Raw genomic sequence first — 24,385 nt, 5'->3', positions numbered from 1 at the left:
TCCAGGACCATTTTGTTCCTGCCTGGGATCCGCATTGGAACGCGGCACCGGCTCTGCCCCGGCCGGCGCCGTTCCCGATGCCGTTTGTTCCTTCTCCTGCTCTGCCGCTGCGGTCTGTCCCCCATGCGGCGGAGGTGGAGGACGACTGGGAGGGGTCCGAGGACCCTCTTACCCGTCAGTGTGACTCCGAGCAGGACTGGGTGGATGACTTGGAGAATGCCGGTGACCTCGACATCTCCTCTGACCCGGGGTTTGCCTCTCCCCCGCCTACCATGGAGGAGGGCGCCTCCTACACGATGGTGCTCCGTCTGGCTGCTGAGGTCCTTAACCTTGATCTCCCTACGGTGGCCCTCAAAATCTTCTCACTGAAGTGCTCCAGATGGCGTCCACTTCGTTGGAGCCCCTGCTACCATTTAATGACGCCCTCACTGACGTCTTGTTGGGCACTTGGTCGCGGCCGGCCACAGGGACCCCTGTGGATAAGAATGTCGCCAGGTGTCACCGCCCAGTGACCCAGCGTTTCTGACCACTCATCCTACGCTTAAGAGCCTGGTCATCCAAGCCTCGACGTTGCAGAGTGCCTTTCCCACGGCTCCGCCGGACAAGGACTCTAAGAAGATGGAGCAGTTCGGTAAGCGGTTGTTCTCTTCTGCCAACTTGGGGCTGCGGTCGGTGAACCCCGCATGCCTATTGGGCCGCCATTCCCACACGGTGTGGGATACAGTTGCACAGCTGTTGTCTCAGTGTCCTGAGGATACCCAAGCTGTGCTGTCCCAAGCTGTTGCCGTGGGTAAGGATGCGGCTAAGTTCAGCATTTGGTGTGGGTTGGACACCTCGGACTCACTGGGTAGAGCTATCTCTACGACTGTGGCACTTCGTCGCCACGCCTGGCTGAGATCTACTGGGTTCTCGCCAGATGTCCAAAGCTCGCTCATGGATATGCCCTTTGATGGCACTATGCCCTTTAATGGCACTTGCCTGTTTGGCAATAAGGCCGACAGTGCACCGGAGCGTTTTAAGGACTCGCGGGCCACGGCCAAGTCCTTAGGTCTTTCCACGAAAAGCCCAGCCACTCCTGGGTTTCGTTCCTTTTGTGGCCATGGCAGAGGCGCCCAGGCACGTTCCTTCAGCAAGCCTGTGCAGAACCAGACTCAGCGCAACCACGACTTCCACAGGGGCGGGTCTGTGAATCAGCGTGGACGTCAGTCCACCTCTGCTGCTTCTACCTCCAAACCTTCCTAATCCGTGCTTTGTGGAGCACCCCACGCCAGTGGGTGGCAGGATCCGCCATCACCTCCCCAACTGGCACGCTATTACATCAGACAAGTGGGTGCTGCAGATCATCCGCAAGGGCTACTCCCTTCTCCTTCAGTCCTCCCTTCCAGCCATGCCACCTCAGTACCACCGCATGTCGGGGGAACACTTGGCAACTCTCCAACAGGAAGTTACGGCCCTCTTGGCCAAGGGGGGCATCGATTGCGTTCCTGGGCAGGAAGTAGGGAGTGGTTGTTATTCCCCTTACTTTTTGGTCACCAAGAAGAACAAAGGGGGTCTGCGTCCCATCTTGGACCTCCGGAACGTCAACCGCTTCCTCCGGAAGGAGAAGTTCAAAATACTGACTTTGGCTCAGGTCCTGGCTGCCGTCGACCCTGGAAACTGGATGGTAGCGTTGGACTCGCAGGACGCATATTTTCACATCCCCGTCCTGCCGGCCCACCGGTGGTATCTGCGGTTCACGATAGGCCAGGAGCATTTTCAGTTTGCCGTGCTCCCTTTCGGCCTTACCAGCGACCCTCGGGTCTTCACGAAGGTGATGGCGGTGGTCGCAGCTCACCTGCGCAGGTCAGGGGTGTCAGTCTTCCCTTACCTCGACGACTGGTTGCTGAAGGCGGGCTCGCCCCAGGCAGTCATCAACCACCTTCAGACTACGGCCGACCTCCTGCATTTTCACACTAGATACGGTGGTGTAAGTAATAGGATAAAGGCGCCTATTGGTAATTACACCAGGTATTATGAAAAGTGACCTCAATTATGACGGTGCTTCAGGTTTAGAGAGAACCACCTGCCTCCCTGGACTTTGTGGCAAACGCAACAAGATATCATATGTTAAATACCCAAGCACACGTAAATTTCACCTGATAGTTTCAGAGGTTAATCACACATAAAGCACAATAAGTCAATCCGTTTCTTTCCTTCTTTTTTAATTGGTCTTCACGTTTTCAGTTAGTAAGCAGTTCCCAAGCCAACACGTGTTTCGTCGCCTCAGTATAGTTGTACATGCGACTTGTTCACGGCTGAACAGATTAACTGTATCAAGATTTAAAGTGAGGCGATAATTCCAAGCCACAATACTCCTGTGGCGTGAGGGGAAATCCCAATATGGACTGCTAGGCCGGTTTCCAGAGAATATTCGTTACTTTGCAAACTTATAATCCAACTCTGTAGAATATACAAAAACGAGCCGCCGATAAGCGGACTCTCCTCCTCACGCCGGACTCCAATATGCGAGTCCGGCGTGAGGAGGAGAGCCCGCTTATCGGTGGCTCGTTTTTTCAATTAAAAAAGAAGGAAAGAAACAGAAAGAAACTGATTGATTTATTGTGCTTTATGTGTGATTAACCTCTGAAACTATCAGTTGAAATTTACGTGTGCTTGGGTATTTAACTGATGACCTCCTGCATGTGCTGGGGTTCTCCATCAACTTATCAAAGTTGCACCTGAGTCCCTCTCAGAAGCTTCCCTTCATCGGAGCGGTTCTGGATTCGACGCGGTTTCTGGTTTATCCTCCCGAGCAGCGAGTCCGGGATATTCGGGCTATGATTTCCGATCTTTCAGCCTCTAACCCGGGTTTCAGTCAGGATGATCCTCCGGCTCCTGAGCCTGATGGCCTCCTGCATCCTACTGGTGCCAAATGCCAGGTGGCATATGCGGCTCTGCAGTGGGACCTGAAGTTTCAGTGGGCGCAGCATCAGGGCAACCTGTCCGATCATGTCCAGATCTTGAAGGGCACTGCACGACAATTGCAGTGGTGGCTCACGAATCGCGATTAGGTCAATGGCAGATCCCTCTCCCTTCCCCAACCGGAGCACACAGTGGTGACGGATGTGTCCTTCCTGGGATGGGGAGGCCACTTGGGAGAGGTGGAGATCAGAGGACTCTGGTCTCCGGCGGAGTCCCAGCTCCATATCAACCTTTTGGAGCTTCGGGCTATCCGACTTGCACTGAAGGCATTCCTTCCCTCTGTCCGGGGAAGTGTGGTGCAGGTGTTCACGGACAACACCACCGCCATGTGGTATTGCAACAAACAGGGTGGGGCAGAGTCCTGGACCCAATGTCAGGAGGCTCTGCGCCTCTGGACATGGCTGGAACATCAAGGCATCACCTTGGTGGTTCAACACCTGGCAGGTTCTCTGAACGCCAGGGCGGACGAACTCAGCCGCCGGTGCTTGATGGATCACGAATGGCGTCTGAACTCGGACGTGGTGCAAGTTCTCTTTCAGCAGTGGGGAGAGCCTTGGGTAGATCTATTCGCCAACGAAGAGAACGCGCAATGTCATCAGTTCTGCGCTTTGGAATTTCCTAGGCGGCACTCGCTCGGCGACGCTTTTCGTCGCGAGTGAAGTTGCGGTCTCTTGTACACCTTTCCGTCTATACCGCTTCGGCCCAGAGTGCTGAAGAAGATTCGGCGCGACCGGGCCCAAGTCATCCTTGTGGCTCCAGATTGGGCACGAAGATACTGGTATCCGAGGCTACTCAGCATGGCGATCGACCCCCTGATTCGTCTGCCTCTTCGGGAGGATCTACTGTCGCAGCAGCAGGGGACGGTCCTCCACCCGAACCTGTCCAGCCTCCACCTCCATGCGAGGAGATTGAGCGGCGACAGTTGACAGCCTTCGATCTTCCTCACGAAATCTGTGATGTCATTCTGGCAGCCAGGCGTCCCGCCACTAAAACGGTATACGCCTGCAGGTAGAACAAGTGTGCGGCATGGTGCACAGCTAAGGCTGTGGATCCCCTCTCTGCCCCTCTTCCTGAAGTCCTTCTGTTCCTTCTTTCTTTGGCCCAGCAGGGCTCTGCTCTGGGCATTATCAAAGGTTATCTTTCGGCCATCTCTGCCTTTTTACGGCTTCTAGATCAGCCTTCTCTTATTAAGTCTCCGGTTGTTAACGGTTTCCTAAAAGACATTACACACACGCTTCCTCCTGTGCCGTTCATAATGCCTCAATGGGACTTAAACCTTGTCTTGACATATCTGCTGTGCGCTCCCTTCGAGCCCCTTCATACCTGTCATTTTGCGTCTTCTCACTCTCAAGACGGCCTTCCTGGTAGCTATCACCTCTGCCAGAAGAGTGAGTGAGCTCCAGGCTCTTTCTTCCAAACCTCCTTTCCTTTCTGTTCATCCGGACAAGGTGGTTTTAAGGACCCGTCCTTCTTTCTTGCCAAAGGTAGTCACGCCCTTACACATTGGGCAGACCACCACTTTGCCCACCTTCTTTCCGCATCCTTCAAAAGAGGAAGAGAGGCTCCACCGACTTGACCCAAAACGTGCGCTGTGGTTCTACCTGCAGCGCACACGCCAGTTTCGGGTGGATGTTGGCTACGTGGGCGCCAAAAGAGGTCGGACTGTGCACAAGCGGACCAGCTCTCGGTGGGTCGTTCTCTGCATCAAGGCCTGTTACTCGTTGGCTAAGAAGGAGCCTCCTGTGGGGCTACGTGCCCATTTTACCAGGGTGACGGCAGCCACTACTGCCTTGGGACGCGGTGTCCCCTTGCAGGACATTTGTCAGGCAGCTACGTGGGCCTCACTGCACACGTTTACCAAGCATTACTGCCTTGACAGTCGGGTCCGGAGAGACGGCTTCTTTGGACGTTCTGTTCTCCGTGACTTTCTGGTGTAATCTATTTGCAGACCCACCACTGGGGTTGGTATTGCTGGGGTATCTATTCTAAGGTAAGGAACGTGTCTATTTCAGATGCACAAGTTACTACTTGTGTAACGATATATCTGTAAGAGACATTAGTTAGTGATAGATTCCTTGCAGCCCCACCCATCCTCCCCATTCTGCGAACTGATTTCTAGGGTTAAGGTCATCCCCTTCAGGGCCCTAGTTTCTTGGCACCAGTGGTCAGTTTCTTGCATGGCTCTGCGTCCCTGGCGCGGTAAGTCGTGTACAGAACTGACAGCGCGCATGGGTGGCGCCTAAGTATTTTCCGTGACGTCAACTCGGCGCTTATGACGCCAATGACGGACGCGGAGCCGCATGATGCCACCTACTGACGCGCAGGGGAACTGCTAGCAAAACATTCCGGATCCAGTCTGATGCCTGGGGATATTCTAAGGTAAGGAATCTATCACTAACTAATGTCTCTTACAGATATATCGTTACACAAGTAGTAGCTTGTGCGTCAAACCGTTTGTGAGTGGGCTGTGGTAGAGGCTTGGTAATGTGCAAGTGTGGTAGGTGATAGCTCTGCCCATCAAGTCAGAGATGGCCAATTCCGCATACACCTATTCCCCCTTTGGTTCACTGTCTGGCAGCAATACACAAAGACCAACTGCTAGCTACACTTAGTCATGTGACCCAGGATACGGGCTGCAGGCACTAAATGGTTAGGGAAAGAAAATGCCACCTTGCTAAATGAGGTATTATCAGAATTGTGACTTAAAATTCAACTTCGCCATTAAAGTGAGTTTTAAATTACAATTCTTTAATCACAAAACCCGACATTCCTGTATGCTCTTGATTGAAAGTGATCTCTTCTTAAATGTAATAGGGTTACCCAATGTTATGGGAGAGGTAGGATTGCAGTAGTAAAAAACACATTTAAGAGTTTTTCATTACCAGGACATGTAAAAGCTAAAAGTACATGTCCAGCTTTTTAAATAGATTGAACCCTGCTTTTGGGCTGTTTAGGACCTACCCTAGGCGTCACTTATATGTATTAAAACAGAAGGTTTAGGTCTGGCAAAAGGTTGATTTTGCCAGGTCAAAATGGCAATTTAAAATCGAAATGGTAGTTCAAAACTTCATACATAGGCTGCAGTGGCAGGCCTGAGACATGTTTAAATGGATACTTAAGTGGGTGGCACATCAAGTGCTGCAGGCCCACTTGTAGAATTTCATTTACAGGCCATAGGTATATGTAGTACCACTATACTAGGGATGTACAGGTAAATTAAATGAGTCAATTGTTTGTAAGCCAGTCTTACCATGTTTTAGGGAGTGAACACACTTACTTTGGTACTGGTTAGCAGTGGTAAAGTTGACAGCGTCCTACGGACAATACAAACAAGATCAGACAAAATAGTAGAGCAAAAACATTTGAGGGAAGACCACCCTAAGGCCAACAGGTCTAACACTAAGCATAGTTAAATGTTACTTGTCGCCCTTTCACCTCTAAATGTTTAACAAACTAGCCTTTCCACTTCAAGTCACCTGTTGGGTTGTGCTTACTGAAAGGCCTAACACATGTTTTTTGCAAAGCCTTTTATTATTCCACTATGAGACTATAACTTGGTCCCCCATTTCTCACACCCACATCGTTGAAGTAGATATACTACTGTTCCCTGTGGATTTTAACTGTTAAGACAATTTTTCTGATTGCTTTTACCCCGTTCCACGTTAGCGAACTGAGACACTGTCTCTGCATTCTCCTTATACCACTACTTTCCCCAGACAAATTGGTAAAGAGGACCATGCCCCATTCTTACCTAAAGTTGTATAGCTGTATCTGAAATAGACTATTAGTTATAGATTCTTTATCTTAGAATTACCCCCAGGCATCAGTCTGGATCCAGGGAATTTTTCTTCAGCAATACACCTGCGTGTCGGTAGGTGGCGTCTGTCAACTCCGCGTTCGTGGTCACTGGAATGACGTTGCTGTGTCTACTTAGACGCTGCCCCTGCTCGCTAACGTCAGTTCTTTCTTTTTCTGCATCAGCCTAGTGCAGATCCGGAGAGAGCTTGCCCCTTAGTCACTTTTTGACGAAATCTTTTTCGACTTTTGTCAACGTCTTTTTTTGAGTCTTCGACTCCTGTTGCGCGGGGGATGTCCCATTGTTGGAACAGATTCAAGCCTTGTGACTCCTGTCATAAGCTGATGTCCGTCACGGATCGCACCTCGAGTGTATCTGTTGCCTGGAGCGTGACCACGAACTGAAGTCTGCTCCGACTGTCTGGCCATGAATCCGAAGTCTTTTCGGGAGCGGTCCCAAAAGCTTTTGTAGGCCTGGCAGTCGGCTCTGCGTCGCTCCCGGTCTCCCTTGAGGGGACGGTCTCGAGACCAGTCGCGGAGCCATCACTCCTCGTCAAAGTTTTCGCACTCATCTGGTAAGTTGAAGCACAAGAAGAAGGCGAAGAAGCACCATCACTCTTCGCCTTCTCCCGTCGATCGGCCGACGCGATGCAGGAACCAGAGCTTCGTCGCTCTAAGGCTCCCTCTCCGGTGTCTGATTCTGGGTTGACTCTGTGCCTCCCCCCGTTTCCATGAGCCGGGGAATCCCCTGCCCTACTTCGTGCATTTCATGAAGCCCTCCACTCCATCTTTGGGCAGCCCGACTCCGCTGGTGCGCTTTCGGGCCCCACAGAGCCGGTTGGGGACCCTGGGTCTTCGATGCCGGCAGATGCAAGGTGCCCACGGATCCAGGCCTTGATCTGGATCGACACCGGTCGACCTTACTTGACCTTCCCTGGTGCCGATCCCGGCGACGACGTCTCCACCCTCATCCTCAAGATGGAGCCGGATCGACATCGGCCGACGTCAAATCTGACGCCGGAGGGTACTTTTGTTCCCTGGTTCATCCCAGGTGTTCCCTATCGCCCTGAGGGTGGTGATGAGGACTGGGAGGGGTCGCTGGACCCTTTAGCAGACCAGCAGGAAGAGCCGGACAGGAGAGACGAATTGGGTGACCCCAGTGGTCTGGATACTTCCCCAGACTTTGGCATGCTTTCTCCCCTTACCGTGGCTGCGGAGGAGGGAGCGTCCTATGCAGTGGTAGTGCGTAGGGCAGCCGAGGCCTTGGGCTTGGAGCTCCCTACCGTGGCAGTCAGGACTAACCTTCTGACAGAGGTGCTTCATCGTACGGCAACTTCCTCCGAACCCCTCTTGCCCTTTAATGAAGCCCTCATGTATGGCCTTCTGAGCACCTGGTCCAGGCCCAGCACAGGGGCTCCTGTGGAACAGACAATTGCCCGCCTCCACCTCCCGGCTCTGGGCAATCCCATTTCCCTCTCCCAAAACCCTTTCCCCGAGAGCTTGATGGTCCAAGCCTCTTCGTCCGAGGGCACATTCTCTTCTGCACCCCCGGATAGAGAATCCAAGAAGATGGATCACCTTGGGAAGCGTATGTTCTCTTCCTCCAGCTTAGGGCTGCGGTCCATGAATACCGCATGCCTCTTGGGCCGCTATACCCATACAGTGTTAGAAATGGTTGTGCAGGTGCTGCCGCAGTGTCTGGAGGAGGCCCGTAACATTCTCTCCCAGGCAATGGCAGATGGGAGAGATGCAGCAAAATTCACAATCTGCTGTGGACTGGACACCGCCGACTCTCTGGGCAGAACAATTGCCACCTTGGTAGCCCTTCGGCACAACACCTGGCTGAGGACGTCTGGTTTTTCGGGGGATGTCCAGGCAGCTTTGCTGGACATGCTCTTTTGATAGCCGTCGCCTTTTTGGTGACAAGGTGGACTCGGCGCTCGAGCATTTGAAGGATTCTCGGGCTACGGCCAGACACTTAGGCCTCGCAGCGCATTCCCTTCCCCCACAGACTGCCTTCGGTCCCTTTCGTGGCTACAGAAGAGGCACACCACCACGTCCGACCCAGTCCAGCCACCGGCCCATGCAAGCTGGCCAGCCTCTGCGTGGCCGCAGACATGGTACCCAGCGACACTGGATGGTACCCAGCGACACTGGTCTTGGAACCAGCAGGCGGATGTATGACGTTACAACGCACACTTTTACAACGCATGCACTTACAACGCATTTTTTACAACGCATAATCCATTACAACGCATGACATTACAACGCATGACACTACAACGCATTTTTTAAAAATACCTTTACAACGCATTACCATTACAACGCATACTACCTTTACAACGCATACCATTACAACGCATAATATTAAATTACATTTAAGGTAAGTATTAGATAGTATAGGGGTAAAAATTACTATTCTAACTCCAGGGGGTGCAACAGTAGGGTAAGTGTTGGATAGTATAGGGGTAAAAATTACTATTCTAACTCCAGGGGGTGCAACAGTAGGGTAAGTGTTGGATAGTATAGGGGTAAAAATTACTATTCTAACTCCAGGGGGTGCAACAGTAGGGTAAGTGTTGGATAGTGTAGGGGTAAAAATTACTATTCTAACTCCAGGGGGTGCATCAGTAGGGTAAGTGTTGGATAGTATAGGGGTAAAAATTACTATTCTAACTCCAGGGGGTGCATCAGTAGGGTAAGTGTTGGATAGTATAGGGGTAAAAATTACTATTCTAACTCCAGGGGGTGCATCAGTAGGGTAAGTGTTGGATAGTATAGGGGTAAAAATTACTATTCTAACTCCAGGGGGTGCAACAGTAGGGTAAGTGTTGGATAGTATAGGGGTAAAAATTACTATTCTAACTCCAGGGGGTGCATCAGTAGGGTAAGTGTTGGATAGTATAGGGGTAAAAATTACTATTCTAACTCCAGGGGGTGCATCAGTAGGGTAAGTGTTGGATAGTATAGGGGTAAAAATTACTATTCTAACTCCAGGGGGTGCATCAGTAGGGTAAGTGTTGGATAGTATAGGGGTAAAAATTACTCTTCTAACTCCAGGGGGTGCATCAGTAGGGTAAGTGTTGGATAGTATAGGGGTAAAAATTACTATTCTAACTCCAGGGGGTGCATCAGTAGGGTAAGTGTTGGATAGTATAGGGGTAAAAATTACTATTCTAACTCCAGGGGGTGCATCAGTAGGGTAAGTGTTGGATAGTATAGGGGTAACAATTACTATTCTAACTCCAGGGGGTGCAACAGTAGGGTAAGTGTTGGATAGTGTAGTGTAATATTATGCGTTGTAATGGTATGCGTTGTAATGGTAGTATGCGTTGTAATGGAATGCGTTGTAAAGGTAGTTTTTAAAAATGCGTTGTAGTGTCATGCGTTGTAATGTCATGCGTTGTAATGGATTATGCGTTGTAAAAAATGCGTTGTAAAGGTACTGCGTTGTAAAAGTTGCGTTGTAAAGGTTGTTCCCCCCAGCAGGCGGGCCAGTCCACCCTCCCCCCGCGGCAGCCTCCAAACCCCCCTAGTCTGACTTTTCAGTGCCATCAGCGGCCAGTGGCTGGCAAGATTCGCAATCATCCGGCCCCACTGGCAATCCATCACATCTGACAGGTGTGTTTTGCAGATAGTCCAAAGATAGCTACTCCCTCCCCTTCGAAACTACCCCTCACTCCTTGCCACCGTTTCTCATTTGCATGTCGAAGGATCATTTGGCGCTTCTCCAGCAGGAAGTTTAAGCTCTCATGGCCAAGGGGGCTATAAAGAGGGTACCTGCGCCAGAAGTAGGTCATGCTTTCTATTCCCGCTACTTTCTGATGCTCAGGAAGGACAAAGGCCCCCGTCCTATCTTAGACCTCAGGGCCCTCAACTGCTTCCTCCAGGAGGAGAAGTTCAAAATGCTAACCTTGGCTCAGGTCCTGTCTGCCCTGGAGACTGGATGGTAGCGTTGGACTTGCAGGACGCTTATTTTCACATCCCCCTCCTGCCCGCACACAGGAGCATTTTCAGTTCACTGTGCTCCCCTTCGTCCTTACCAGTGCCCCTCAGGTGTTCATGAAAGTTATGGTGGTGGTCGCAGCTCATCTGCGCAGATCGGGGGTTCCAGTTGTCCTCTATCTCGATGACTGGCTGTTGAAGGCAAACTCTCCCCAGGTGGTACTCTCCCACCTCCAGACTACGGCGGACCGCCTGCATTCGCTGGGGTTCACTATCAATGTGCTAAGGTCACACATGACACCCTTTCAGTCGCTCCTTTTCATCTGAGCTGTTCTGGACACAGTGCAGTTTCAGGCTTAGCCTCCCGAGCAGCGAGTCTGGGATATTTGGGCTATGATACCGATGTTTCAGCCTCTATCACGGGTTTCGGTGAGAATGACTCTGGGGCTGCTGGGCCTCAGGGCCTCCTGCATCCTGCTGGTAGATCAAGCCAGATAGCATATGAAGGCTCTACAGTACAGTGGGACTGTAAGTTCCATTGGGTGCAGCATCAGGGGAATCTTTCCGACTACGTCCAGATCTCGGAGAGGTGACTGCTCAACAACTGCAGTGGTGCTTAACTAACCAGAATTGGGTCAGAGGCAGATCCCTCTCCCTTCCCCAACCAGTCCTCATGGTGGTGACCGATGCATCACTCCTAGGATGGGGCGGCCGCCTGGGTGAGGCGGAGATCAGAGGTGCCTGATCTCCGGCGGAGTTCGGTCTCCATATCAACCTGCTGGCGCTCCAGTTGATTCGCTTGGCACTGTTGGCATTCCTTCCCTCCCTCAAGGGCAAGGCAATGCAGGTGTTCATGGACAACACCACCGCCATGTGGTCCTGCAACAAACAAGGCGGAGTGGGGTCGGGGACTCTTCGTTAAGAGGCTCTTCGCCTTTGGACATGGCTGAAACATCAGGGCATAACCCTGGTGGTTTAACACCTGGCGGTTTCTCTGAACACCAGGATTGACGAACTCAGCCGTCGATGCACGGTGGATCAGGAATGGTGTCTTCACTGAGAGGTGGTGCAAGGTCTCTTTCAGCAGTGGTGAGAGCCTTGTTTAGATCTGTTCACCACCGAAGAGAATGCGCAATGTCAGCAGTTCTGCGTGTTGGAGTTTCCAAAGCGACACGCGCTCAGCGACGCTTTTCGTCGCGAGGGGAGCTGCTACCTCCTGTACGCCTTTCTGCCTGTACCACTTCTGCCCAGAGTGCTGAAGAAGATCAGACGTGACCGGACCCAAGTCATTTTTGTGGCGCTGGACTGTGCACGAAGAGTCTGGTACCCCGAGCGCATGAGCATGGCCATCGATCCTCCGATCAGACTGCCCCTTCGGGAGGATCTTCTGTTGCTGCAGCAGGGGACCGTTTTACACTCGAACCTGTCCAGCCTCCACGTCCTTGCATGGAGATTGAGCGGCGACAGTTGACAGCTTTTGACCTTCCTCCTGAAGTCTGTAATGTCATCTTGGCAGCCAGGCCTCCCTCCACTATGACTGTATACGCCTGTTAATGGAATACATTAGTGGCATGGTGCACAGCAAAGGCTGAGGATCCCCTTTCTGCTCCTCCTTCTGAGGTTCTTTTGTTCCTTCTTTCTTTGGTCCAGCAGGACTCTGCTCTGGGCACTCTTAAAGGCTACTTGGCAACCATTTCTGCTTTTCTTCGGCTGCCAGATCAGCCCTCTTTGTTCAAGTCCCCTATTCTAAGACGCTTCGTTAAAGGCATTATTCACCTCTTTCCTCCATCTCCTTTCATAATGCCTCAGTGGGACTTGAACCTGGTCTTGACGTATCTTATATGCGCTCCCTTCGAGCCGCTTCACAACTGTCCTCTCAAGCTTCTCACTCTGAAGACTGCCGTTCTTGTTGCCATCACCTCTGCTCACAGAGTGAGTGAACTTCAGGCCCTTTCTTTTAGGCCTCCTTTCCTTTCAGTCCATCCGGATAAGGTGGTGCTCCGAACGAGATCCTCTTTCTTACCTAGAGTAGTCACTCACTTTCACATCGGACAAACTATTACTCTGCCCACCTTTTTCCCACCTCTGCACCCTTCCAAGGCGGAGGAGAGACTCCACCTCTGGACCCAAAACGTGCGTTATCCTTCTACCTTGACCGCACAAAAGGGTTCCGGGTAGATGATCAACTCTTCGTTGACTATGTAGGTGCCGAAAAAGGTCGGGCTGTTCAGAAGCGTACCATTTCTAGATGGGTAGTCCTTTGTATCAAGATTTGTTACGCTTTGGCTAAAAAGGATCCTCCAGTGGGGCTGCGTGCTCATTCCACTGGAGCTACGGCAGCCATCACTGCTTTGTCGCAGGGAGTTCCACTCATCAATATCTGCCAGACGGCCATGTGGGCTTCTATGCACACATTTACCAGACATTACTGCCTGAATAGTCAAGTCCGGCGGGACGGCTACTTTGCCCATTCTGTCCTCCAGTATTTTCTGGTGTGATTTGGTTTGCCAGTGTGAATTTTCATGCCGTTCACCAGTGCTAATAATTGGAAGGCCGTACAGAAGAGGGCTGTGAAGATGGATCATCATATGCAAAACAATGTGCTATACTATATCCAAGAGAGAGACCCCTGAAGGACTGTGTGGCCATTCCATCAGAGTGAAGGTTGCTACCACGGCATTAGCAAGGGGATTTCCTGTCTTGGACATTCGCCAAGCTCTACTTCCTCCGCAAAGAGGTGTATTTTGTCCGCTCAGTCCTGCAGACACTCCACCTTAGAGACGTAATGCCTAGATATCTGTTCTAAATGTGAATAATATGTGGTTAGCAGCAATGTTCCCTCAAATTATATTGTTTGGTCAGCGACGATGCATTATCTTTGTGCACACTGTTCTGAGCTGTGTGTGCACATGGAACTTGCCTTGAGCCATTACGCAAGCGAGTTTGCTACCTCTTGGGTGATCGGGTGAAAGAACAGTTTAAGTTTTTTTAAACAAAGGAACTAAATGGTAAATTATATTTTGGAATGTTGTTATTCAAACTGTGTTGTCCAAAATAGGTAGTAGTGACATTTTGGAGAGGTTGTGCTGCAGTTCGTGCAATAATCAAATCTTGGCAGTCCCACAGAATATCCAAAGAGGGGGTTTGTTAAAGTTAACATGCTCCTTTCCTAGTTCACTGCAGCTTGTCCACTGCCCTGGTTCCTTCTGCTGACAGCCCCAGAGTGCAGGTTCAGCCTCTCATGCCCTCAACACCATCTACCAACGAAGTAGTGTCAGCAGCACCTCCACGGTGCCAAACTCACGCTTAGATGCAGTGCTTAATGTGTGAAAAAAATGGGTGCAGATTCCCACAGTTTTTTTTTTCAGGGTACCCTAAACCACTTGTACTGGCACAGACCCCTTATCCCGCTGACACTTCTTGCTGCCTGCCATGCCCAAAGCTGGATTTCAGCAAAAAAGCCATTGAGCCTGCCTTCAGCAAAGGTTTAGCCCCAAGAAAACTTTGATAACATAGCATCCAATAGTGCACCTTAGACCCAAGTTTGATATATATTTTAAAAATCTCGCAGTCCGCGTCTCTCTCTCCCCCAGCCTCGGCCTCCAGTGCAATCAAATTTGGCAGACTGCGAGAGGCCGCGGCACTGGCGCAGTGTGGCAACCCCTCTCAGCCAATACAGACGCTGCTCCAGCAGCGCCAGGATTGGCTTAGCAGGGTTACTCGCCGCCCATTAGGAGACTGAGGGCTGCGGCGTTGATCAACCCTCGCTCTCATAATGCACAGCCGCCAGCCAGAGAAAACACTAGTGCGCATGACTGGGCTAGTCGGAAAAATTCTCCAACCCAAACCCAACATGCGCATTTAGGCTGCTGCCTGCTGTGCACTCCGCGCCTCCCCCTGGCCTGCTGAGTCATGTCAGTCAGCATGACGCCGGTTGGAGTCAACCTGCTGGCTGCCCCGCCCACCCCCTTCAGACAGTCAGACTCAGAGCCGCTGAGGGAGCAGCTGAGCCTGTCTTAATGACTGCCTCGGGAGAGTCGGGCGCGGCTTGTGGGTCAACGCCCCAGTGCCCTAATGGACGCACCGCCACTGGAGGTGCTGCCTGAGCTTGCTAGGTCTCGAAAATGCTGTTTATCTCACTCACTTCCTAAGATTCGGTCTTTTACTTATTCTAAGTCTCTCTTGTTTGCTTTCTGCCTTATCACTAACACTGTAATGGATTCACATTTAGCCACGGTCTTTTAGTCGTTACCTCACTCAGGCCCTCATTACCATTGGGCAGCTAATGAGTTTCAAGTGCCAATTTTCATATGTTCCAGAACTGGGTTTACAGCTCTTGTGCAAACTGTGCGAGATATGCGGCTGTACCCTTAATTTATGCCAAGGAAAACCTTGCATAAAGTGGGGGTTAGAGCGCCTAATAATGCCTTGCACACCTCCGACTGCGTGAAATCATGTGCAGTTTGCACTTGTACCTTATTCTGCGCACTGCAACTCCTAACTGGGTGCAAATTGTACACTGGCTACTTACCACACCCCACGCAAATGGTAATTTTTTGTTTGAAAATTTGCACCTGCAGTAGCACAAAAGTGTGGTAATTAGGCTCTCACTCGTCTTCGCTTTTCTGCTTAATATTTATTTTGCTCACTATTTCGCTTAGGAAAAATCAGTCATACTTTAATCCAATATGGCCTGCTACTGTCAGATAACTACAACGCTGGGCAATGGACATCCATAGCAACTGACAAATGCTTCCAGATACGATGGAGATCACCCCATCCATAGGTGCAAATGATTGATTTTCAGGTGAAAATAACCTCTTTTGTTTTCATTTCTAGTCTATGTGCTTTCTCCATTTAGAACATAATGGTCTCTCCTTTGAAATGCGCGTTACAGTGTGCCACTGCGCGGAGATTGATTTCACCGGCACGCACCTTGGAGGGACCAGTGGTTAGAAGTATCAATCAGAACCGAATATCAAGTTACTTCTCTTCGGTTATGCTCTCTCTGGTGGATACTCCTATCAAACTGCAGATTCCTCACCGCCTTCCCGCCAATCCATTCTGTGGAATGGATTCCTGGACTGATTAAAAAGGTCCCATGTGTGTTTTTTCGCCACACTGTCACTTGCAATTTGTCTCAGTTGATTCACATCTGAGGGTATGGAAGAAAGATACAGGAACTGACTTCCATGTGTAAGTGTTTTGAGCATATATGGATCGGCCCCACTCTGCATCTTGGGGTATGGCACAAGGTTGTCTTGGAGTCAGATGGCTCAAGGCTGTCTTGGAGTCAGATGGCTCAAGGCTGTCTTGGAGTCAGATGGCACAAGGCTGTCTTGGAGTCAGATGGCACAAGGCTGTCTTGGAGTCAGATGGCACAAGGCTGTCTTTGAGTCAGATGGTACAAGGCTGTCTTGGAGTCAGATGGCGCCATATAATGGCAGGCGCAAACCTTTCTAAATTCAGTGGATCCAGTCTGGTGCCTGTGAATGTCCTGAAGGTGAGAAATCTGCAGTCAAACAGAGTATCCACCAGAAAAAGTGTTACTCAAGACAAGTAACTTGTGATTTTGAGCAGGTGGAGTGATGAACCAGACAGACTTCAGCAGTGAGCAGTGTGCTTGTCCCGCCAAGCAGATTATAAGTATGTGGCAAGCAAAGCTATAGAGATGGTGAGAGATAATGAAAATGAAGAAAAAAGTAGGCGGGAGAATGGTGTAGGGATTGTTAGATTTGTCATGTGCTCCAGGAGTATGTTGATTTTCTGTATTGACGTATGGCTATCTAAATACTTTATAGTACATTCTTCATCCTGCATGTTTTGTTTTGACAGCCAATTCATCAAATGCCAGTGGAGAGAATCGAGAAAAAAGCATTGCCATCAGAACACACCATTCTAAAGAGTGTCTTCGAAGGGCTGGTACAACGCTGTTCCGTGGTTGCATCAGATCCAGTAAGTTCTGATTTGCTCTTTTGGCATTTTGGTCTCTTCGAGCACTGAATATTGTCGGTTGTGTATTCGGCTATTTTATTTCAAATCGTTTTTATTAATGTTAAGAAGAAATTACAAAAAAGGCTGCTCATGGCCGTAAATCTCACCTTTGTCCTCACTTTATAGACTTTCCACTTGTACTCAGAAAATACCAGTGGCATTCTATGTATTGTAGCCATATTGAATCATATTTCCAATTTCAAACAGTAGTAAATTAGTATTCACTCTTAAGGTTTCCTCCAGCAGCGTCCATGATGCAAAATAGAGGGCGTGATCATTCTATTTGTTTAGTCTTCCCATCCTTTATTCTTAGTGCTGTCTAACGGCTTTCCCCTATAAATCTTCAGCTTAGCAATCCTTTGTGCAAATGGTTCTCAATTGCAGGAAGAAAGCTATCGGACAGAGGTATTTTAGTTCTTAGAGTGGGCTTAGGAACTGGATGCAATCCTGGCATTGAAGATACTTTGGTGTACCTGTGATACACCAACCTGGAAAGTCATTAATAGGTGTTTAATTGCCTAGACATTTTCGCCGCAGGACATGTTTTTTTAACTTTGTTTATTGTAAGTTTTTGAAATATTATAACATAATAACTGGTAGCAAAGACATTGTGAAAAGAATTCCTTCTATAACAATATGCAATGTTCAGAATATATATATGGCTCCATTTGGAGCTATCATATCTATAAAAGGAATATGTGAGTTGCTGTGGCATACACAATACCAATATGAACAGTATTGACACAGCGTACATCTCCCCCAGAATCCACGTCAAGCATCAAGTTTCTTCTTTTGTAACAAATAAGTGCTGAATAACTCGACAACATATGCTCCCATTGACCTTCAAATGTAGGTAGTGCTTACTTTTTAAAATAAAATAAGTGCCAAGTCCCTTGTCAAGGGGCCACTGTCTCTTGCACTGCCCATTGCCACTGTTTGCACTACCAATTACAGTATCCACTCAACTACTAACCATCAACTCCTACAAGAGTGACATTTCTGACTATCCCAGGTCCCAATCGATTTGGTGGCAGTTAGTAGTCATTTTTAAGGTCTATTGAATCAATATACTGTTGTACTCCTCTCTAACTTGGACTACTAGCGCCCTCACATAGCAGACTGTCATAAATGCCGGTGTTGACAAGTAAGTGCTGGTGCCGAGCACCTAGATATATATTGCAAGGCAGACCATGCAGGAAACGCACATTCGGCATTCACACTTTGGACATCTTTCTACCGTATTCGGGATGAATGTAACAATGCTTTTGGAGTGTAGTAAAAGCGTTATATAAATTTAAACTGAACCTGTTTCTGCCAGTAATTGATCAGTGTATCTTTAATTTGAGAACAAATATAAGACCAAACTTTATTAGACAATCAAGGGTTTTGACATACTGCCAATGACCTTAGAGTACAAGAATGAAAGACTTGCCCGCCTCAGTTCAAGTAATGTATTCAGTGTGCAATGTAAATTTCGGTGGGAGTATAGGAAATTCAGAGAACACTTACTTAATAGCTGATTTAGCATGAAGATAAAAGAAGGTAGTTGATGGTGTATTTCCCCTTTGTTCCTAAAGTCAAATAGACTAAGGAATTTTCCATTTGGGAATATGTCTCCTAGCATGTCTATGGTAGTATCACTGAATATCTGTCCAGCTATTTTCTTCAGTGTTGGAGGGAGCATGGGATTTGTCATTCCTGGCAATAATGGAGAATATAGCATTGCGTAACTAAGGTGTTCTGATAATTCCCACCATGCTCGACAAGTCAAACCAACTGCGTTTACATCATCCATGTGTTGCCACGGTTGTTTACAAACATAGCTAGGAAGGATTTGGCATGAATTAGCATGCAATCTATCTTTGCATGTGTAGGTACATCCTGTGCCGGCGACCAGTATTTAATAAAATGCGCTTGCACAACTAAATAGGAAAGATAAGTCGGGCACAGCAAGGCCCGCTCACACATGGGATATGTGAGAGTTGACCATTGTCGCCCAATATCATTTTAGTGGGTGATTGTTTAAGCTGCTTGAAAAAGGGTACTGATATACGAATAGTGTGGTTTGCAAACAGCTAAAGAAATCTGAGTAAAAAAATCATTTTAATAATAGAAATGCAACCCAACATAGAGTGGCACTAGGCAAATCTAATGGTCTACCTGGGTTTTTAGGGCCTCAAGCGCTGTGCCAAATTTACGCCTACGAAGTTCAGAAATATTTCATATTATATGAATTTTAAGATATTTAACATCATCCAGACTCCACCACTGTGGTTCTCTTATACTGTTACTTACAGACACCACAGTATCTGTCAACTGTTGGATCTCTGATTTCCCCCAATTTTTTTTCAGTCCCTAATGGCCGCCAAATCATATGAATTCCCATATCATGGGCAAAGGTTCTCAGCAGGTGGCAGGACAAAGAGTACCATATCTTCAGCATGTAGTGACCAGGGGCCTGTTACTTGCAAGACTTTCCCTTTCAGAATAAAATCTCAGGATAATGGTTCCACAGCCAATACAAATATTAGCGATGACAAAGGGCACCCTTGCGTTGTTCCCTCATCAATGGCTATGGTGCTGGAGTTTAGGACACTTACCTTGATCCTAGTGCAATGTGCAGTGCATAGTAGCCAATAATCTTTTAAGAATTGGGCTCTCAGCCCTAACTGCCAAAGAGTTTCACACATACCGGGCAACTGCAGAGCGTCAAACGGTTAGTCCACATCCAACAGTATCGCTATAACTGGCAAACTGGGGTCAACACAGTGGAGCATAGCCAATAGAGTGCGTAAATTGAAAGTGGTAGATCTCTGAGATATAAAACCTGACTCCTCTGGGAGTACTAGGAAGATTAATAATGGCTGTAGGTGCTAGGCTAATATTTTGGAAATAATCTTTATTATTTCAATTAAACAATGATAGTGGTCTGTATGAGGAACTTTGTGTTAAGTCTTTGCCCAGATTCAGTATGATTGAGATTGTCAGCTCCATTAGAGAAGGGGGGTCCGTAGCCCGTATTCAGAGCATCGCAATACAGTTCTAGGGCCTAGGAGATCTACAAATTCCTTCTAAAATTCGATATGTAGGCCATCTCCTCTCGGGCTTTACCTCTAGTGAGACTCATAACGGCACGTTTTACATCTTCTCTTGTTACTGTGGGATTCAAGAATTCTCTCATTTCACATTGAGCCACGCCAGTGCTGTGTTCTAGGTATGTGCTTAAACCCGCGACCTCTGTTTGGCATCTGGAGGTATAAAGGTGCTCATAATGTTTTCTGAAAATATTTAAAACGGCTGGGTGAAAAAGTGATTTTTACCTGTATTTGAGTTAATGGTCGATACCTGAGTACTACTGTCAGTGCTAGATTTGAGCATTTATGCCAAAGTCCTACCCGTTTATCACACTCTCACAATTTACAAGCTTGTACATGTTTACCTATAAATAGGACCCCTCTGTCAGCCCTGTCATGTAACTCTTTCAATTTTTATTGGAGTGTATTAATTGTAATGCATTTCTTGGTATCAGCATATTCCTTTTCCATAGCTTCAGATATTTGTTTAGTCCCTGTAGTATCCCCCATAGCAGCTGAAAGATATCTGACCCGTCGATGCACAACCTTTTAAAAGAGCTATTTAACAACATGAATGAACTAAACACTTAGCACAGTTTACTTGCTTGTAACAGTCTCATGTGATCACTTAGCAGGATTGTCTACAGATTAAGACAGGAAAGTTCAAATATATACTGAACCTGGAAGATTTTATCTGGCCCTGCATTTGTCCTGTGGAACTTCAAGCCGCCATCTGCACTTGTCTGGCCAGCTCTTCTGTCTAATTTGTGTGAGCTCCCCTCGTGATCCCTGTCCTGATAAACACAAAAAAAATACTTAGTCCTTAAGTAGGTTCATTTATTTTGCATTCAGTTATTCAGCCATCCAGTACATCTACATTTCTTTCCTACTGTTGGTGTCAGCGGAACAGTGTTAAACTGCAGTTACTCTTTTTTTGTCAAGCACTACCAATTGATGACTCCTTCAATTTCTGACTCAAAGTTTCAAAGTTTCAAATGACTTTTATTCGGTTGATATGCATCAGCCATATAAGCACAGACATAATAACGGACAACATATAAAAGCGCAGCTTTCCTTGATATAAATACATAGGAATTCATAGATATATATTAGTCTTAATACGTAAAGTGCAAATGCATTAATACAGTACATATGAGTATCCTTATTTACTGGCAAACAGAAACAGTAAGTACAAATTGCCTATTACAATTAGGTTGTATGGGAAATGTAACTAGACAGGGATCAAAAGTGCAAATGCAATAATACAGTACATATGAAATCCAAATAGACTCAGTATCAAAAATAAGTGGACATAGATTTCCTAATACCAATGGATTGCAGGATAAAAGTAGCTAAATGAAAACACAATCCTGGATCTTCTAATTTAAAAAGCAACTTCATGGCATCTTTAACCGACCTGATATTATAAAATAAGAAAAAAGGTTTCAGATAAAAATTTCTAAACTTTAAGTAAAAATTGCAAATTAATAAAAAATGGCAGCAGCTTTGGTGAGATGTACCATCACATGGGCATCGTTGGACAGTACTCTGTTTCATGACTGGAAAATTGACAAGGTGATGTAATGTACCCAATCTTAAACGTGTCAGCACATATCGGTGTGATGCTCTGGTCACAACTGACAGACAAGATTGGAAACCCTCTTTAACTTCCAGTTGCTGGTAGAGCATAAAGGTAGTTTGTTTATTGAGTACACTAAAACGGGCCTTCAATTGCTGTGTACGGAAGGTTGATTTTATCTCATTTTTAGAAACAGAGGCTATACACCCGGGGTCCAGCCGTATATCATAATTGAAAAGAGTTTTGTACCAGTGCGAGATGTATTTAAGCCATGGTATTTTTAAACAATTTTCCATTTTAACGCAGTCCCGTATAATAGATTGGCTGAACCTAGTCTCTTCCTTTGACCAAATTGATTTCCATCGGAGGAGAGGTCGTAATGAAACAATGTCTGATATATAGGCAATGCCCACTTCCCGGTGAATAAGTTCCGTAGAGGCGGAAGGGGGGGCACACAGCAAGCGTTTTAAAAAGGCATTTTCTGCTTGTAAAAGAGAAATTGCTTGAGTGTGTCCCCAAACGCCAGCACCGTAAAGGGCGGCAGAAACGCATCTTGCTTCATAAATTGCCATCATATCTTTTATACGACAGCGGCCCAATTTAGCAGTAAATCTAAAAATGCCGTTAATATTTCTCTCCATCTTAGAACGGGCATTCTCCTGTTCCTGTGCCCATGACCCATTTCCAGCGAAAGTGATACCCAAATAACAAAATGATTTTACAGTTAATACTTTTGAATCCTCTATGTAAAATCGTCTAGCTGTTATTGGGTTCTTGCTGCAAACCATGGCAAAAGTTTTTGATTTATTAATTAAAAGCTTTCTTTTAGTAATATATATATTAAAATTGTCGATAAGACGCTGGAGCCCAATAGGGGTCCGGGATAATAGGACCACATCGTCAGCGTATAAAAGAATTGGGATAGGGTTTCCTTCAATCCTTGGTGCATCAGCTTCAAATGTTTTCAGGGTGGCATCAACATTATTAATAAATAAAGAAAACAGTAATGGAGCCAGCACACACCCCTGGCGGATGCCTCTCTTGACTTTAAAGGGGGGGGTATACTCGCCTGAAAATCCATACCGCACCTTACTAGTTAAAACTTCATATAATCTTGCTAGAAAGTAGACTATATCTTTTGGGGCACCCATTTCTAGCAAGAGGGGCCATAAAATCGAGTGATCAACTGAATCAAAGGCGCTACTCAGATCGGCAAAGCATAGGTATAGGTTGCCCTCCTTTGCCAGTGTGTACTTCCCGATCAAAAGATCTAAGTTTACACACTGCTCTAATGTTCCCAATCCTTTCCTAAACCCGTATTGGGCTTGTGAGAGGATCGTCTTTTCTGTAGCCAATCTTCTAATCTTGAAAGCAAGACCCTGCCAAAATCTTTATAGAAGAGTCCAACAATGAGATTGGGCGATAGTTACGAGCATCAGTCTTTACTCCCTTCTTATAGATTGGGATTATTATTGACTGTCCCGATGATGTTGGGAATACTGTTTCAGAAGCAACATTAAAAACTCTAGTTAAAAGGGGTGACCATAAATCCATGTTGTTCTTATAAAGATCAATCGGAACCCCATCTGGACCGGGCGCTTTACCACCCTTACTACTAGATATACCATCTAAAACCTCCCCATTACTAATCATCAGAGGTATAGTTGGCCATTGAACGGGCATATCATATGGTATGGCAGGCAGGGTATTGCAATTAATAGAATTAAAAATATTTGAAAAATGTTCAACCCAGGAGTTACTAGTAATGTGGGAGTTAAATTCTGGTACATGATCATCTTTCAAGAAGGAGCTATTAACAGTATCCCAGAATAGCTTACTATTTTTTGTATCAGCTGCATAACTTAATTTTTCCCATGCATCATCTCGAAGTTCAGCTTTTCTTATCTCCAGGGCAGAATTATACTCTATTCGTAGAGTCCTGATTTTATCCCGATCTCGTGGATTACACCCCAGGGCTTGTTTAAGGTGATGTAGGGCAGCTGTACAGTTCTTATCGAACCAGCCTACCTTGGGTTTTCTTTTACCATGGGCAGGTTTCGTCAAAAGATTCTCAATGACCTTATTGATCTTAATAAAATTTTCAAGCAAAGATTGAGGATCAGTCTATTCCCCTAAACAGAGTTGTAGTTCAACCTGACATTGTTTAATGACATCACTCTGGATTTTTGTTGGATTCAAACCTGTCCATTTTATACGCACACCATTAGGTCTAATAGGGGCAATACATGGACTGGTAGATACATCAATGGGGTTTTTAAAACCCCAAGTAAATAGGTTAAGGGAGATACTATTATGATCACTTATAGGTTGCTCCGTTACCAATGGTGAGGAAAACAGGTGTGCACTGTTACTAGAAATTAAAATATGATCAATATTAGACCTTACATTTCTCCCTGTGAATGTAGGACGTTTCACATTATTTTTGTCCATAGTACAATCCAGCAATTCCAGATCCAATTTAGCAGCAACATTATTTAAAGCAACACCATAATCACAGTGGGGGAAATGCATATAATCATCGCTTTCGATTTCCCCCTTCCTATGCCCACATACTTTAGTCAAAGATAAGGGACACGCCTGGATATTAAAATCACCAACCCAAAGAATAGTAGGTGGGTTCCTAATGGTACTGATCAACTTGTCAACTTCTCGCTCCAGGGCAAAAACAACTGACCCTCGGGTTGAGTTGAACAGATTGTTATAAAAGTTGATCAGAATTACATCTTTTCCCGCCATGGACACCAACCACATAATCTGGGCATAAGCACCAACAGTAATACAACACTTAATATTATATTTATTCAAGTTGATAGCAATCATAATAAAAAGTCCCCCCCTGGATCTACCTGAAGTTGATGGCAAGGCCGGTAACGAATGAGTAGTATAACCCTCTACATATACTGGCTCCGTGCACCATGTCTCTTGGAGACATACAATATCATGTTGGGCTGAGATAAAATCTAACCATGCCGGGGCACCTATCTTACTCTTAAAACCTGATATATTCCAGGAGGTT

The 24,385-nt window shown here is 47.0% G+C and overlaps 1 protein-coding gene across 2 annotated transcripts in view; it reads left to right on the top strand.

Annotated features, from left to right (window-relative positions):
- The window catches only part of SEC31B (SEC31 homolog B, COPII component), a 1,155,786-nt gene that overhangs the window by 1,000,159 nt on the left and 131,242 nt on the right, over positions 1-24,385 (top strand). For both annotated transcript variants that reach the window (XM_085603885.1, XM_085603887.1), the window contains exon 24: positions 16,537-16,656. In XM_085603885.1, coding sequence (XP_085460011.1) covers positions 16,537-16,656 — 120 coding nt within the window. The remainder of the gene's footprint in view (positions 1-16,536; positions 16,657-24,385) is intronic.

The sequence above is a fragment of the Triturus cristatus genome, chromosome 1_2, assembly GCF_964204655.1.
Source record: "Triturus cristatus chromosome 1_2, aTriCri1.1, whole genome shotgun sequence".
Taxonomy (NCBI): Eukaryota; Metazoa; Chordata; class Amphibia; order Caudata; family Salamandridae; genus Triturus; species Triturus cristatus.
This window is presented reverse-complemented; position numbering and strand designations above follow the sequence as displayed.